Here is a 16,673-nt window from a genome sequence, read left to right as displayed (position 1 = left end):
AACTAAATTCTCTCTCTTTTCTCCTCTTCAACATTAAATTCCAAAAATGGTATCTTTGCTTCAACATTCCAAATCAATAATGGATTTTTTATTATTATTATTTTTTTTTTAAATTCAAATAAATAAAAAGTCTCTGAATATATAAAATTATGGTTAAAAAAAAACCCCAATTTTATGACTAATAATTGATAATACTTTTAGTCCTTGAAATTTGTGCCAACATGAATTTAGACAAAAATGGTAATGCATTTTTTTTTAAAGGTGTCCTCTACTTCAAATTCCTATTTCCCATGTCCTTTTTGTCCTTCCCTTCGTATATGTCTTGACTATCAAAACATAAATGACCATATAATCTTAAAAGAATTAGGGAAAAAATCAAACCTTAAATGGGACTTATCAAATAAAATTTCAAATTAATAAACTAATACATAAATAATATACCTCATCTCCTGGATATTATATATATATATATATATTGTCAGATTCTTAAAATAAATAGGAACCACTAAACATGTGACATTACTAAATATCACACTAGGAACTGTCAAATAGTCAAATGTATGTATTTATTTTCGTCTTCTTCCTTTCAAACGGTAGTTTAAGCAAATTATTATCATTTCTTTACGCAATATTTTCTCTAAATAAATAAATAATCTCACTCTCTTCAAAACTAAATAAACTAATATCCTATTAATGAATTTTTTATTTATTATATTTTATAGTTAAATTAGTTGGGTCTTATTTAACCTCAATTTTTCGAAACTATAAATTCACACCATTTTCTTGATAATCATATGTTTTCTTTGTTGTTATTTAGCTAATTACATTCATGGTTTGTAATGTTTTCTTTATCGTTATTGTCAAAATTATATTTAATTTTCGAGCAATCTAAAATATTTCCAAAATGCAATAAATTAACCGTTAAAACTATTTTGTAAAGTTCATTAAACGTACACATAGAAACTAAAAGGATATTTATTCAATGAATCCAGTGTATTTAATAATACAGTGGAGGGAGGTCAGTGATCTCCTGGTTCCAACGAGTTCCACGTGTCTTAAAAATCCGGCCAGTGGTCCCCACGAGAATCAATTTCTTACAGCGGATTGATCTATTTTGATACATCATGGGCCCCACTTTGGTGAGCTGGATGCCACTTCCACCAACCCCGAGGTCTCCTCTACGCCTCAAACTCCAAACTGCCCTCATTTTTCCTTTTTTTTTTTTTTTTTTTTCTACGATAATTATAACAAATTCTTCCTCATACTTTTTTCCAACCGCATTCAAACTAAATATACGACTTTTTTTTATTAAAAAAAATAATAAATTTATATTGTTTTATACATATATGCATACATAATATATAGTAAATATTAATAAACTATAACGATGTTTTAATTAAAAGAAAAAAAAAGAGAATGAGGTCGTATTCATTATAAATAAAATAAAATGAAATTAGAAATCAACGTAAGATCATGCTAAAAGTCATTAAAACAAATTTACAATAAAAGAGGACGGTGCCGCCTTTTGATGACCTATCATAACTACTCTAAAAATTGTTTATCGTTCATATGAACTATAAGAAAGCTTTCATCTTTAAATAAGAAAGGTTAATACCGTATTTCATAATTTATAATCACATTTTAACCATACATCTTCTAAGATTTTGAATTCATGAACAATTGAATACGTCAATAAGAATTATTTGAAGAAACGATAATTAAAAAAATAATTTTATCAATTCAAGCTTTTAAATGGAAGGAAAAAAAAAAAACAAAGAAAGAAAGAGGAACACATGGCCTATTGGATATTCCTTTAACCTATCAAAAAGGAATTAGTTATCCAAAGAACACGTGGCTTAGAAGCATTGGTTGAATCAAAGCCATGACAAGTTGGCCACAGACTCCCAACATTCACAGCGGAGAAAGTTGACTCGATTCCTTTATGTTTGAGATATAATCTGACGGACCCCATGTGTAAATTTGTGACATATTAGTTAAGTTATATTAATCCAGCCAAATAAAGTCTTAAACTATAGGTTATTCCCCTAATGTATGTATATATTTCGTTAAATAGAACATTTTTTAAGAATTTAAAATTTAGGAAAAAAGAAAAAAGAAATTAAATATGCATTAATCTTGGGTGACTCTATAGTGCGTAGGCATGCATAGTTGTCACCAAATCTTTGGACGACATTTGTTGCTTGTCCTCTCTCGTTTCCTCTCCTATATAAACCCCTTCTTCCTCCCACTCCCTCTTACCATACTCTTTCTTCTTCTTCTTCTTCTTCTTCATATTCTTAAACTGCTTCAAATGGCTGCAACTTTAGTACTCATTTCCATCTTTCTTCCTCTTCTTCTGTTCTTTTTCTGGAAAATTCATAAGAACAACAGGATTCCAAACAACAAACTCCCTCCTGGATCAATGGGCTGGCCTCTAATTGGCGAGACCTTTCATTTCTACTCCCAAGATCTAACCTTTTTCTTTAGAAAACAAAAAAGGTTACTACTACTACTACTACTACTAATACTCAGTTTGTTGGTCTTCTTTATTGAATTTTAATTCAAAATTTAATACAGGTACGGGGAGATATTCAAGACTCACATTCATGGGTGTCCCTGTGTGATGTTGACCACTCCTGAGGCAGCTCGCTTCGTGCTCGTCACACAGGCTCATCTCTTCAAACCCACATACCCACAAAGCAAAGAGCGTCTCATCGGACCATCGGCTTTGTTTTTCCACCAAAGTGAAACCCATTTGCGCCTTCGTAAGCTAATCCAAAGCTCCCTCTCACCGGACCCTGTTCGGACCTTGGTCCCTCACATCCACGCCCTCGCTATCTCTACATTGCCCTCGTGGCTCAATGGCCATCTCATCAATACTCTCCATCAAATGAAGAAGGTAAATGAATCTCTTCAATATGTGTTATTTTTCTTTTAACAATATTAAAAAAATCTAATTTACACTTGGGGTAGAGATGCTCTGTATACACAGACAAAAACAGAGCTTTCTAAAAGTTATGTGTTCTTAATTCAATCGAATGGGGACCAATTATTCCTTATCAATTGTTTAATTTTAGTTTTTATTTTATTTTTTTTGTCTCTCGCTGACTTTCATAGCCTTTGTTCTTGTTGTTGTCTCTTTTTTTTGTTCACTCTCCAAAGTTCTCTTTTGAAGTCGGAATTCTGGTAATTTTCGGGCATTTGGAGAACGCCAATTACAGAGACGAACTATTGAAGAACTATTCCATAGTGAACAAAGGCTACAATTCTTTCCCCACCAACTTTCCCGGAAGCATTTACAAAAAAGCACTTAAAGTAAGTCAATAAAAAGCACACGCACAAAGATATTCAGATTCTCATTTTTGTCTTCTAAGAATCTCTATCTCTCTGTTCTTCTTTTTCAAAGGCAAGAAACAGACTGGGAGAGATCATAAACTGTATAATCTCAGAGAAAAGGGAGCAGAGAAAGGAATTAGAGGAGAAGAATCTGTTGGCGTGTCTCCTAAAATGGAGAGATGCAAAAGGAGAAAGCTTAAGCGACGACCAGATCGCCGACAACATCATCGGAGTCCTGTTTGCGGCTCAGGACACCACCGCCAGTGTTCTCACTTGGGTCGTTAAATATCTCCACGATAATGACAAAATTCTAGAAGCAGTCAAGGTAACCCTAATTACTGCTCACTACACTTTCAAGCGTGGTGTATTTTTAGTCCTCAACAGCTTCTAATACCAATATAGTAGGACTTATATGTATTTATGAATATGTTGAGGTGGTTGTAGGTGGAACAAAGGGCAATTGAAGAAGCCATTAATGAGGGGAGCCGAGCAATGAGCTGGGCAGACACACGAAACATGCCATTTACCAACAAGGTCGTGTTGGAGAGCTTGAGAATGGCGACTGTTATATCTTTCTCGTTTAGAGAAGCGGTGACCGACGTTGAATACAATGGTAACATGTCCTCCCTCTTAAATCAATTGCATTAGATGTTTAGAATGGTTGGGTAGAGAGTCTTACAAGGATTAGTTAATGGAATGATCATGTATTTATAAATAAAAAATGCTACGAGACTTTCTGAATAGATCAAAAGTAAATTCGTGAGAACTCATATTCAGAGTGAACAATATGATAATATTGTAGATAGTGGTGTGAGGTGTAAATGGGTTGAATGATTCCTCAATTATTTTTGTTTGGTTATTGGGCAGGATATTTAATTCCAAAGGGTTGGAAAGTAATGCCTTTGTTCAGGAATATTCATCACAATCCTGACTACTTTCTTCACCCTCACAAATTTGATCCCTCGAGATTTGAGGTATATTTCAATTACCCCAATATTTCCTTTTTATTTTTTAATTTTCAATATTTTGTAACTAAAAAGAGGGATCTGATTCCATCAGGTTGCTCCAAGGCCCAATACATTCATTCCATTTGGCAGTGGGGTCCATGCCTGCCCTGGTAATGACCTTGCCAAGCTTGAAATCTTGATCATGATCCACCATTTAGTCACCAAATTCAGGTCCTTATTTTTTCTCTCCTTTTCATCCTTCTAAATCATGAAAATATATATTATAAATATTTTAATTGATTGAAAAATATGTTTGGTTGCAGGTGGGAATTGGCAGGACAGAAAGATGGGATTGAGCATGGCCCATTTCCAGTTCCTAGGGATGGGCTTCCTATCATACTCTGGAGATTATCAAACTGAAATTGGGCCTCATTTCACTATAGCCCAAAGCGGCTCCTCTTAGTGAAAATGGGCCGCATTTGAGTAAGCTCAAAAGGGTTTTTTTTTTTTTTTTTTTTTTTTCTTTTTCTCTCTTTTGTCCTTGAGTTGGCCTATTTGGTGAGTGTCAAGCTAGAGATCCATCCACCCCCAATTAAATATGGTGGCTTTGGTGATATAAATATATAAAATCACTAATGAAAAAAAAAAAAAAAAAGGAAAAGTCCTTCACTTAGTTTGCAATACCATGTAATTTCTACAAAGCTCTTCGACAAATGTATTATGAGAGCATAGTTTCTCCTAAAGGAGAATTTTTAGTTCATATAATAAATTTATCAATTCTGTTGTCGGTGTTATCGCTCTAATATTTTGCTTTGGCTTTTCAAGTGTTAATGGGATGGCCTTTAGTTAGTCTAGAGAAGATTTTTTTTTTTTTTTTTTTTCTTCTTCTTCTTCTTCTTTAGAAACGATCATCAATAGAGATAAAACAATGAGCACTAAACATAAGTGTGAGAGAAATCCAAAAAATAAACGATTAATATTAAGCGGAAACCAAAATTAAAGATAAAATGTAATCTAAGATAATTCATTAAAAATAATTATCCGGATATGAAAGATCATAAATATGACAAAAATAATGAGCAAATACAACATTTGTGTAAATATTGAAAATATTGTGGTGGTGATCTAGAATGAAAATAGGGTAGGTCTCAACTTCATCGGACAAACACACTTGTGGTGGTGATCTAGAATGAAAAGCATTGATATAGGATACGTTTTGTGAGATTCTATATCGATTGAAGAGGGAAATGAAGCATAAGGTGTGATAACCTCTCCCTAGTAGATATGTTTTAAACCGTGTGAAGCACTTTTACATTTGGTTGTACTAGCTAAATTTTGAATTTATATTCTAAAGTCTTCCGTAACAAAAATAAGCATTCACCTTCCAGAGAAGATCAGTGCAAATATAGTTGAAAGAGTTGAGATGGTAAGACATTATCAAGACAGAGGGAGCTAAGCTTGTTCAATAAAATGATTTAAATGGTATTTATGTATTAAAAAGAGAGAGTGTTGTCATGAGACTAACATGTTACGTAGTTTTATTACGACTTGACTTTTGTTTGCCTAACAATGTTAACATTTTAGGGAAGAATGACCTCTTCTTTTTCTTTCCATCCTTGGTTTCTGACAATGATTCAGTTTTACCCAAGCCTTTATGCGTCTTTTCCTTTCCGCTTGGCTTTTCCTTTCCACTTGGCTTTTGGGGAGGATGAGAATTGTCTGAGGCTTGGTTACCAGTTGTTCGGTTAGTCACCAGTTGTTGGTTCTCTTGGGGAGCAGGAGAATCGTATGTGGCTTGGTTACCAGTTGTTTGGTTGGTCACCAATTGTTGGTTCTCTTGGGGAGCAGGAGAATTGTTTGCAACTTGATTACCAATCGTTTGGTTGATCACCAATTGCTGTTTCTCTTGGGGAGTAGGAGAATTGTCTGCAGCTTGATTACTAATCGTTTGGTTCTCTTGGGGAGCAAGAGAATTGTCGACGGCTTGGTTACTAATCGTTTGGTTTTCTTGGGGAGCAGGAGAATCGTCTGCAGCTTGGTCACCCACCAGATGTTGGTTATCTTGGGGAGCAGGAAAATCATCTACAGCCTGGTTACCAGTTGTTTGGTTGGTCACCAATTGTTGGTTTTCTTGGGGAGTAGGAAAATTGTCTACCGCTTGATTACCAATCGTTTGGTTCTTTTGGGGAGCAGGTGTATTATTTGCGGCTTGGTTACCAATCGTTTGGTTCTCTTGGAGAGCAGGAGAATCATCTGCGGCCTGGTTACCAGTTGTTTGGCTGATCACCAGTTGTTGGTTCTCTTGGAGAGTAAGATAATTGTCTGCGACTTGGTTACCAGTTGTTTGGTTCTCTTGGAGAGCAGGAGAATCGTCTGCAGCTTGGTTTCCAGTTGTTTGGCTGGTCACCAGTTGTTGGTCCTCTTGGAGAGCAGGAGAATCGTCTGTAGCTTGGTTACCAGTTGTTTGGTTTTCTTTGGGAGCAGGAGAATCGTCTGCAGCTTGGTTTCCAGTTGTTTGGCTGGTCACTAATTGTTGGTTCTCTTGGGGAGTAAGAGAATTGTCTGCAGCTTGGTTACCAGTTGTTTGGTTCTCTTGGAGAGTAGGATAATCGTCTGCGGCTTGGTTACCAGTTGTTTGATTCTCTTGGGGAGCAAGAGCATCGTCTGCAGCTTGGTTACCAATTGTTTGGTTCTCTTTGGGAGCAGAAGAATCATCTGCAGCTTGGTTTCCAGTTGTTTGGCTGGTCACCAGTTGTTGGTTCTCTTGGGGAGTAGGAGAATTGTCTGCAGCTTGGTTACCAGTTGTTTGGTTCTCATTGGGAGCAGGAAAATCGTCTGCAGCTTGGTTAACAGTTGTTTGTTTTTCTTTGGGAGCAGGAGAATCGTCTGCAGCTTCGTTTCCAGTTGTTTGGCTAGTCACCCGTTGTTGGTTCTCTTGGGGAGTAGGAGAATTTTCTGCAGCTTGGTTACCAGTTGTTTGGTTCTCTTGGGGAGTAGGATAATCGTCTGCGGCTTGGTTACCAGTTGGTTGGTTCTCTTGGGTAGAAAGAGAATCGTCTGCTGCTTGGTTACCAGTCGTTTGGCTGATCACCAGTTGTTGGTTCTCTTGGGGAGTAAGAGAATCGTCTGTGGCTTGGTTACCAGTTGCTTGGCTGGTCACCAGTTGTTGGTTCTCTTGGGGAGCAGGAGAATCATCTGCTGCTTGGTCACCAGTTGTTTGGTTGATCACCAATTGTTGTTGGGGAGTAGAAGGATCGTCTTGGTGACCCACCAGATGTTGGTTTTCTTGGAGAGCAGGAGAATCGTCTGCAGCTTGGTCACCCACCAGATGTTGGTTTTCTTGGGGAGTAGGAGAATCGTATGCAGCTTGGTCACCCATTAGATGTTGGTTTTCTCGAGGAGCAGGAGAATCGCCTGCTGCTTGGTTACCAGTTGTTTGATTGGTCACCCGTTGTTGTTGGGGAGCAGGAGAATCATCTGTTGCTTGGTCACCCATCAGATGTTGGTTTTCTCGAGGAGCAGGAGAATCGTCTGCTGCTTGGTTACCAGTTATTTGATTGGTCACCAGTTGTTGTTGGGGAGCAGGAGAATGATCTATGGCTTGGTCACCAGTTGTTTGGTTGGTCACTCGTTGTTGATCCTCTTGGGGAGAAGGAGAATCGTCTGCTTGGTCACTGGTTGTTGACTGTTCTACATCAATGCTTGTTCTTGGGCTTGTTGTAGGGACTGCTACTTCATGGCCAGTTTTATCGTCCTCCCTTTGTTGCTCTTGTTCTGCCCTCCGTATTCTCAGCTCTTGTTCTGCCCTCCGTACTCTCAACTCTTGTTCTACTGCTAACTTTCCTTCCTCGGCCTCAGTCTCCCTTTCCGTTGCAGCTTTCAGCACTTCCTGTCTGGCAACTAGTTCGCGAGTAACTTCTTCCAGCATTTGTTGACTTTTTGCCTCGGATTCCTTAGCGACCTCAATTTGTGAAATTGCTTCTGTCACCTTGATTCTGGCTTGCTCCTCGGCCTCGCAGGCACGTTCGCTGAGTTCATTGTATTCCTCTTGTGAAATAGTTACTATGGTTGGCGAATCTTCTCTGGCAGTTTCAGAGGCCTCACTCTCTTTTAGTGCTTTGATTGCTGATAATGCTAACATTTTTGAAGCATTGGAAGCCTCGATCTCATTTTGAGCTGCAAGTAATCTATTTTCCATTGCTCTTGATTCTGCCTTTGCTTGCTCTGCTTCTATCTTTGCCATTTGCAGCTCTTCACGAGCCATCTGAGCAAGTGACTTGGCCTGATCAGCCTCCTCTGCTGCTTGCTTCAATTGATTGGTCAGGTTTCCACTACTTCCTTGAGCTTCTCTTAAGTTTTCCTGAACAACAACTATTTCGGGCATGTTATCCAATTCAGCTTCAAATGATGCAGCTACCTCAGAATGCCTGACTTCTCGCTTCTTAGTGGTGGCCATAATAGATTCCTCCACTTCTAGCTCTGATTTTAGTGAAGCCGCAACCATCTTCAAGCATTCTACCTCAGCCATTGCTTTCTCTATGTTGAGCTTTACTTCTTCCAGTTCCATCTTTGTTGAATTAATCGTTGATCGTGTAGTACTAATTTTCTTCTCAGTTTCGGCAATTTCACCTTTCAAGTGCTGTACATCACCTGTCTCCTCCATTAATACTGAGTTCATATAGGCCAACATTTCGGCTTTCATATCCGATAATAAAGTTGAGGCAGTATCGACTTTAAATTTAAGATCTTCAACTGACAGAATTTGCATATTTAGTCTACAAAACTCCTCCTCTGCGTCAACGAGCTCCTTCTTCCATTTGAAGGAATCTTGCTCTTTGACCAAGGCTGCATCCATCCTTTGTTCTTCTGTTTCTAAATGGGCAGCTTGTGCAGACTCCAACGCTTTCTTTAAAGCTACCAGTTCCATAGTCAGCTCCCCTAGTGCCTTCTCACCTTCCTTAGACTCAGCAAGAGCAACATCAGCGTTTTTCACAGCGGAATCTCTCTCGGTCACTACAGAAGTAAATTCGTTACGTAGTACTTCCAATTCTTCTCTAATGACTTTCAGTTCTGAAACTGTAGCAGCATGTCCGGCCATGGCCATCTCAAGCTGTGCCTTGGCCAGAGCATCATTATTCTCCTCGGTGATTCTTTTCTCCATCTCCTCGGTGATTCTCTTCTCCATCTCCTCCAATCTAAGCTTGGCGAATTCTAAATCTTGTTTTGCCTGTTGCTCTTCTGTTTGAGCAATCTCCAGTGCAAGCCTTAATTCTTCTATGTGTTGTTTAGTGCTTTCGAGCTCCTTCAACACTTGGAATTCTGCCTTGGCAGCTTCCTCTGACGCTCTCGTACACCTACGAAGCTCCTCATGCACGTCCTCAAGCCTTTCCTCCGCTGTCTTACTTCTCTGTAGAAGCAGGAAACAGAAGACATTTCAATCGCCTTAGAAATATTGAAAGATCCTAATGTTAAGGAACAAGCCTAAATTATATGCAACGTGCTAATCAGTCCACAACCAATAAGAACAAATTCAATCATCTTTCTTCATACACATTGAACAATTCTCTGAATTTCTGTGACAACTTAGCAGTGAAACGTGACGAGATACTTAAGAACATATTCAATCATGTTTCTTCATCTCTCCCAACAAAAATACAGATCCACAATGTCCATATAATGGTGCCAATCTCACTCTATGCACAAAAAGAAAACAAAGGACAAGAAAGCCAAAAACACAAATACCTCCACCATAGAATGGATTCGACGTGATTTCCAATCAACAATCCCTCCAAATTTAGAGACAGCTGCTTTTACAGATTCAATAGGTGCCTTGGTTTCAATGAAACCTCTATTTAAACCACCTTGCTTGAGATCATTGGGAGAATGAACATCCATTGCATCGTGATTACTCTTTTCCTGCAGCAGAACAGACTCATCAACAGGAACCTTTTCAACATCATGGTCTGAAAATCAAACGTTAGAAGAGAAGACAGAATGTACATTGATTTTGTCGCGATCATGGACAACTTCAGAAATTACACAAGGTGGATCTTTGGTAGGAAAGAATTTAGGACTTTCAGAATATATTACTCCATTGGCGACAGGAGCAGAATATATTACTCCATTGGCAACAGGACCTGTTGGACCTCCACCTTCACAGTCTATCTGTGTATTGGAAGCAATGACAGTGGGAGCTTCACTTTCAGATCCTGTCATTTTTAAATCCTATGTCTCCGTTGAAGTTACATGTTGAGTTGAATTGCCATTATTGAACGTTTAACAGCTGCACTCCCGATTCAAAGAAAGTAGGAAAGGCAACCCACAAACACGAGTTCAAAAGCAAACCAAGAAATAAGCGAGATCAGAAGAATTATCAACCAACTCTTGAAAATCCACGTAAAAAAAGGCAGTTGATAAAATTTCTGATTCAAAATCGAAATAATCGCCTCAACTGGCAATTAGTTTCTATATAGAGATTCTAACTTCTCTAACGCCAAAATCTTCAATTAATTGTTCTTCCCAGTCTGCTTTTATCACAATGAAGAATCATTCATTTATAGTACACCGGGCGAAATTAAAAAAAAATATATATATATATATAAAAAAAGACGTTAAAACTTCAGAAACATAATTCATTTATACCACTCTTCAACGAACATAATGCATCTCCAACAAAAGCTCTAAAATTCATAGTTTCACAATGTGAATGATAATCGAAAGATAGTAATTTCAAAACAAGAAGAATCGAAAGCGATTACAGCAATAGCAAATAAGAAACAAGAGAGGTAAATTAGGGAGAAACGTACCAGAGAGGAAAATGGAATTGAAAATGAAACCGGATGAATGAGAAGTGGAAATTTAAGGATATTTTTTTTAAAAAAAGAATGAAAATGAGGTGGAAAAATCGAAGCTAAGAATAGAAAGAACAAAAATGGGAGGCGGAGGGCGCGTGGAGTTTCCCACCTCTTCCTCTTCTCGTGGACATCATCCATTAGAGTCTCTCAACCCCTTCTCTGTATTTCCTTTATTATTTATTTTACTTTTACAATAAGCTTAAAACTCATATAATTAATTAACCAAACCAAACTTTTAATGATTCAAAATCGTATAAAAATTGACCAAATTAAATGTTAAATTAATTTTTTATAATTAAAACTGAGTTTAGAGTCTGCAAACTCAAACTTACTCATCAAATTTAGGGAGCCAAACGTTGTGGGCATGAGGTTTCCGTTCTTTCTATTTGGGCATTTATACATGGTTATCCTACTTCTGTTAATAACAAATTCGGATATAATTTTAACCTCTTACATAATTTCATATCATATATGATTGATTATATTTTTGAAATCTAACGCTTACGACCGTCTGATAATCATTTTTCACTAATAGATGTACGAAAATATTTTTTTATTTAGAATAATCGTTTCAATCGGTATCATGAAAAAATATTATACTATTTTGAAATTATTTAAGAAGTGATACAAGATCTAAAACCACATATATTTGTGTAAAATCACAGCTCTCGAGAACTAACTGAGAGCTATTCACACATAAATTATACTAAAAGAAAGCATAAAAAAATCATCACGAAATTATAGAAAAATGCGAAGAAAAAAGAAAAATAGACATACAACAAATTATAAGTGATCTTTAAACCAAATGAATCCGTCTAGGATCTGTGATGTTGATGTTCCAATGCTGATCCTCGTAGCCAGCCTTCTGAGCCATCTTCCTGTCCCAATCCAACTCGATCCTCCTCCTCTTTGTAAGCTTACAAAATGCCTGCAAGTTCTCATCCATGGCATCGTGTAGCTTCCACCACCTTTTGTGAGCCACATCGCTAGCGTAAACTCGCTGGTCATCTATGTTCCAATTGCAGTCGTAATCCCTGTAGCACAGCCATGGCTTCAACCCCAAGTAATGGATGGCGTAAAGTTTTGGTGGATTGGCCCCGAACATCTCGTTCTTCACACTCTTCTCTAGTGTCGTGTTTGACCAAAAGTTCTTTAAGAAGTTTGTTCGTCGTGGTAGCCTATGCCACCACACGAACACTTCGTTCAAAAATCCTGTACAAAAGTATGGTCAAACTAGTTAACTTATAAGCTTTTAGATTCAACAATGATTTAATATGGTACTATTAATAATTTTTAATTTTTAATTTTGTGCGGCTTATATATTTTTTTTAATAAAAAAAGTATCAAATAGATGAAAGAACTGCTATTCTAATAAAAAAAAATTTAAGAAATATGAAACAAGATTAACCATTTTAAAATTTATTAAAAACATTTTAAGATTTAGAAATATATTATTATACATTTTAATTTCACATGAGGATAGAACTCACAAATGTTAGTAATAAACTAGACACATTTCTAAACTAATATATATCTTTTAGAGGAATGAGTTAGCTAACCTTGATCACCGCCATTATATGAGACGATCTCGTCACGTCGCTCTATGAAGATCCGAAACGTACAATTCGAGGGCTCGATAACCATAATGCCCGAGTTGAAGATGGAGTTATCATTGCCGACGGCGGACATCTGTGGAAAGTGAAAGAGAAGGTCGAGATTGCGAAGAACGATGATGTCGGAGTCGATGAAGATGATCTTGTCGTAGTCAGTCATCTGCCACAGCCGGAACTTGCTGTAGTTGTATTCGTTGTAAGAGTCCTTCTCGGCCCGCGGGTTTCGGATCCGGGTTATCATCCGAATCCTCCACCCGGCGGCGGCCAGGGCGGCGCGTTTGGACATGGAGATAGAGTCGTCCATTAGGAGGATCAGGTCGCGTTTGGTTCCGGTTTGGAGGAGGCTTTGAGCTAGCGTTATGGCGCCGCACACGTAGGCTTCGGACGAATGGATTACTGTGGCGTATGCTTCTCGTTTCACTGTCTTTGTTGCTCTTTGGATTTTCGAAAGATCGTACACTTTGTTCACTCCTGTAATGGAGATAATATTCACGTCAGCACTCAAAACTAAAATTACTCTAAATTTTTAAATCCATTTTAAATTGTTACCAATATTTAAGGGTATTTCTACAAATTTTTAATATATTAAAAAAAAAATATATATATATATATATATATATACTTTTTTTTTTAAAAAAAAGCCAAAAGATAAAAAAAAATGAATTTTATCTCTAATAAAATATTAAACATATTTTTAATCCCACTTAGTAATTAAGAGAAAAATTATAAATGATTTATAAGAAAGAAACACGACTATTTCCTCATGAAATAAAAAAAAAAAAAGTAATAAAAAGTGTTATAATTTAATTTAGGGATAAAATCAATAATTTATAATTCAATATCAGAAAATGTGTTCCTAACTAACTAGGTAGTTGATATTACTCTGAATTTGAAGTAAAACAAATGATTTGGTTGGGGGACCCTGTGGAGAGAAGCAAATATAAACTCTCAACCAAAACTCAACTAACTCTTAACGTAGTAATGAAGCAACCATCTTCATACCTCGATCCCAAATGGGCATTGCCAATTGACAGGACCCAATCGGCAATGAAATCTTCTGTTCCAATCTATTCATCTCCGGCTCATAAAACCACCAATCTCCTTCCCGGCCGATCATGTCGTTGCACCGGAAAACCTCCATCATTGGTCGGCATTTGCTCAAAAACGCCACCTTCGACCGGGAAAACCAGTCCCTCTTCCCTTTCTTCGCAGCCATGTTCGCCGCTATCAGATGTACTTGCAACCGGAATACGTCCCTCCCCCACTCCTCCTCTGGGTACCGGCATGGCAGCTTCGCCACTACCAGGTCCACTTTTTGGTAACTCCGGTAATCAGGTACCGGAATCTCTGGACATGATGCACCATCTAGATCTTCCTCTTCGTCAACCCACTCCGGAAATAAATCCTTCCACTCAAAATATTTGGACACCTATTTACAAGAATGTGAGTAAAAAAAATAATTGTAAATGGATTGTTAAAGAGATTATTTAATAACACCTTTTGGAAAGCAATGGGCGTGATTTCAAAACTGGACTCCCATTCACTGATATCATCTTCATCAAAATTCACCATCCCAATCTTGGTTGATTTCCCCATTTCCTTCCAAAGCTTCATTGGTATCTCCAACTTGGTCATATTCCTATTCCCCTTCGACTTTAACCGCAAACTTGGCTCAGTCTCCTCCAAAACTACCTTCATCTACACAATTAAAACAAACCTTCAATACATTGTTAATTTCATCAAATAACAACACAAAAACTACTAAGTTAGCTCACCTAACCTTGGGATGACATTCACGCAGCGAACACGAGACGAACGACGCGGAATTGAGAGAATACGGGGCGAAAGATGAAGGACGGAGGAGGAGGGCGACGTAAAGGAGCAAGAAGAAGGCTAGGAAGAGAAGGTTGATTCTGATGATCCAAGCTTTAGCCTTCAACATTCTCTGAACACCAAATCCTTCAACCATTTCAGAGTTAGTGAAGAAAACCCAGGTGGTTTTTTTTTATATATAAGAAACCGGGTTCGTGTAATATGGAAATGGTTAAAAAGAATTAGAGAATGAGAGAAAAAGGAAGAGATTAATTGGGATTTAAGAGAGCGAAATTAGAGTAGAGATTAAAGAAAGTTGGAGCACTGTGATGCCTCCAAGTGTCCCTCTTTTGGACATACATTTCCTTTTCTTTTGAACAAACATAAACATTAAGTAAAAGGAATAAGATAGGAGAAATTTAGGGTTTGCTTTGCCCTAAATTGGTACTCATAGAACTCAGTTTCTTTTTAATTTCCCAATATACCCTCCCCCTTTTGTAGTTAAACGTTATGGTATAATTGAATAGCCATGTGATTTTTCAATCACCAAAACAAAGAAACATAATTCAATTATCAATTATAAACCAATAGTTTTTATACATGAAATTAAAAAAGGTACAGATTCCAATTAAATATATAAAAATGATATATTTGTGATTTAGAAACCGAGTCATGGGTAGAATTGTAAAGTTGCCTTCAACTTCGACGGCCGGGCCAAAAATGGTGACAGTTTGTTGGATAGTCGGCTTCGTGCATGCAGTGAAATGTCGCTTTTATCCGTTTGCAAATCGCAAGTCTCCACCAATTCCAAATTCCCCCTTTTTTTTTTTTGTTTAAAAATTTCCACTTCGCTGATTCGTCGTCGTTTTAGTGTCACAACAAAGCTTGCTTCTGCTTTAGGTTGGAATAGCAGTATGAAAAACGACACCGTAAAGTAACCACCAACTTTCACAGTGTTTAACACGGCTCATATGATCCAATTCCAATCGCGTTTGAATTATGGTGAACCATCACGTTTCACAACTATTGGCTTAAAATTAGTTTTTTTTTAAATATTAATAATATATAATAAAAATTAGCCTTTACATTATAGCTCTAGATCGAAAAAGTATAAACACCACGATTAACATATATATGTACTTTTAAATAAATTCAAGGTTTCGTTAATTTCTTTGGAATAATTTTGAAGAAAAAAAAGTTTTCTTTTCAAATAAAATTGATTATTTATAAGCACCTATAAACAAAAAATTAATAACTTAAAATGTATTTACATAATTTAGTGAGCGATTTTTGAGGATGAAAAGTGGTCTTTGAAATTAATGAGTGATATAATATAGTATTTGACCTTTGTTAAAATATCATTGTCCAACAATAATATACATACTGGTATTTTAAGAATAAATTTATAAAAAATAAAATTTATAAGATTAACATGATATTTTTTTTCTAATTTTTAAAAGTCAATATGAACCTAACTTAATAACTACGGAAGTATAAAGAAAAAGAGAAAAAAAAAATAAAAAATGATTCTTATTTGATTGTTGATTAGCTGATTAATAATATATTTAGCTAAGCTTCATTCTAATTTTCAGTTTCTTTTTGTTCTAAAATTCCAGTCCGGTTAAAAATGGCAACATAATAAGGACGTGAGATTTATCTTTAAAAAATAAGAATGAAATATCATTCGAACAAAAATTTAAAAATAAAATGAAAGAAAGAAAAGAAGACTAACAAAAAATCATTTTTAATATATTTGATAGAAGGAACGAGTAACTTTTTAGTTACTCCTCTTCGAATCTTAAAGAATAATAAATAATAAATAATTGTCAAACATGTTTATATATTTTTAAAAAATAAAAAAGAAATGCAAAATAGTTCTAAAACACAACTTTATTTTCATCTATTAAAAAAGAAGACACATGAAACGAAAAGGAAGCCACGAGTTTTGCTTCCTCATCATGTATTTTTTCGGTATTTAATTGGCCACTAATGTTACTGTATACGGTATGCAAATAAAACCTATTTATATATTAGATTTATAATTTCTTTACCTTGATAAATAAGATTTTAATTACCATTTCAAAAGTCAAATGATTCGCGGCCGCAAATGT

At 36.4% G+C, this 16,673-nt stretch overlaps 3 protein-coding genes across 4 annotated transcripts; 1 reads left to right on the top strand and 2 right to left on the bottom strand.

Annotated features, from left to right (window-relative positions):
• The first annotated feature begins 2,422 nt into the window (after nucleotides 1-2,422).
• On the top strand, nucleotides 2,423-4,703 carry LOC111492434 (abscisic acid 8'-hydroxylase 3-like). The gene is made up of 8 exons (XM_023141772.1): nucleotides 2,423-2,499; nucleotides 2,578-2,899; nucleotides 3,163-3,315; nucleotides 3,407-3,661; nucleotides 3,781-3,949; nucleotides 4,204-4,310; nucleotides 4,396-4,514; nucleotides 4,607-4,703. Exons 1-8 carry the CDS (start codon nucleotides 2,423-2,425, stop codon nucleotides 4,701-4,703), a joined length of 1,299 nt encoding a protein of 432 aa, XP_022997540.1.
• Nucleotides 4,704-5,754: 1,051 nt separating this feature from the next.
• LOC111491735 (neurofilament medium polypeptide-like) lies at nucleotides 5,755-11,352 on the bottom strand. Its single transcript, XM_023140737.1, has 7 exons — nucleotides 11,090-11,352; nucleotides 10,284-10,566; nucleotides 10,026-10,199; nucleotides 7,570-9,690; nucleotides 7,279-7,521; nucleotides 6,534-7,074; nucleotides 5,755-6,257 (listed from the first exon to the last, which is right to left on the bottom strand). Exons 2-7 carry the CDS (start codon nucleotides 10,497-10,499, stop codon nucleotides 5,812-5,814), a joined length of 3,741 nt encoding a protein of 1,246 aa, XP_022996505.1. The 5' UTR covers nucleotides 10,500-10,566; nucleotides 11,090-11,352; the 3' UTR covers nucleotides 5,755-5,811.
• Nucleotides 11,353-11,759: 407 nt separating this feature from the next.
• Nucleotides 11,760-14,781, bottom strand: LOC111491736 (UDP-glucuronate:xylan alpha-glucuronosyltransferase 2). 2 transcript variants are annotated; one of them, XM_023140738.1, is made up of 5 exons: nucleotides 14,531-14,781; nucleotides 14,248-14,448; nucleotides 13,753-14,179; nucleotides 12,697-13,221; nucleotides 11,760-12,349 (listed from the first exon to the last, which is right to left on the bottom strand). In XM_023140738.1, the coding sequence occupies exons 1-5, from the start codon at nucleotides 14,717-14,719 to the stop codon at nucleotides 11,934-11,936; spliced, it is 1,758 nt and encodes a 585-aa protein (XP_022996506.1). In that variant the 5' UTR covers nucleotides 14,720-14,781; the 3' UTR covers nucleotides 11,760-11,933. The 2 variants fall into 2 exon arrangements, with proteins under 2 accessions (XP_022996506.1, XP_022996507.1); XM_023140739.1 differs by having other exon boundaries at nucleotides 14,526-14,657.
• Nucleotides 14,782-16,673: the final 1,892 nt, after the last annotated feature.

This window comes from Cucurbita maxima, unplaced genomic scaffold (assembly GCF_002738345.1).
Source record: "Cucurbita maxima cultivar Rimu unplaced genomic scaffold, Cmax_1.0 Cma_Scf00017, whole genome shotgun sequence".
In the NCBI taxonomy this organism is placed as follows: Eukaryota; Viridiplantae; Streptophyta; class Magnoliopsida; order Cucurbitales; family Cucurbitaceae; genus Cucurbita; species Cucurbita maxima.
The sequence above is the reverse complement of the archived record's forward strand: the minus strand, read 5'-3'. Positions and strand labels throughout refer to the sequence as shown.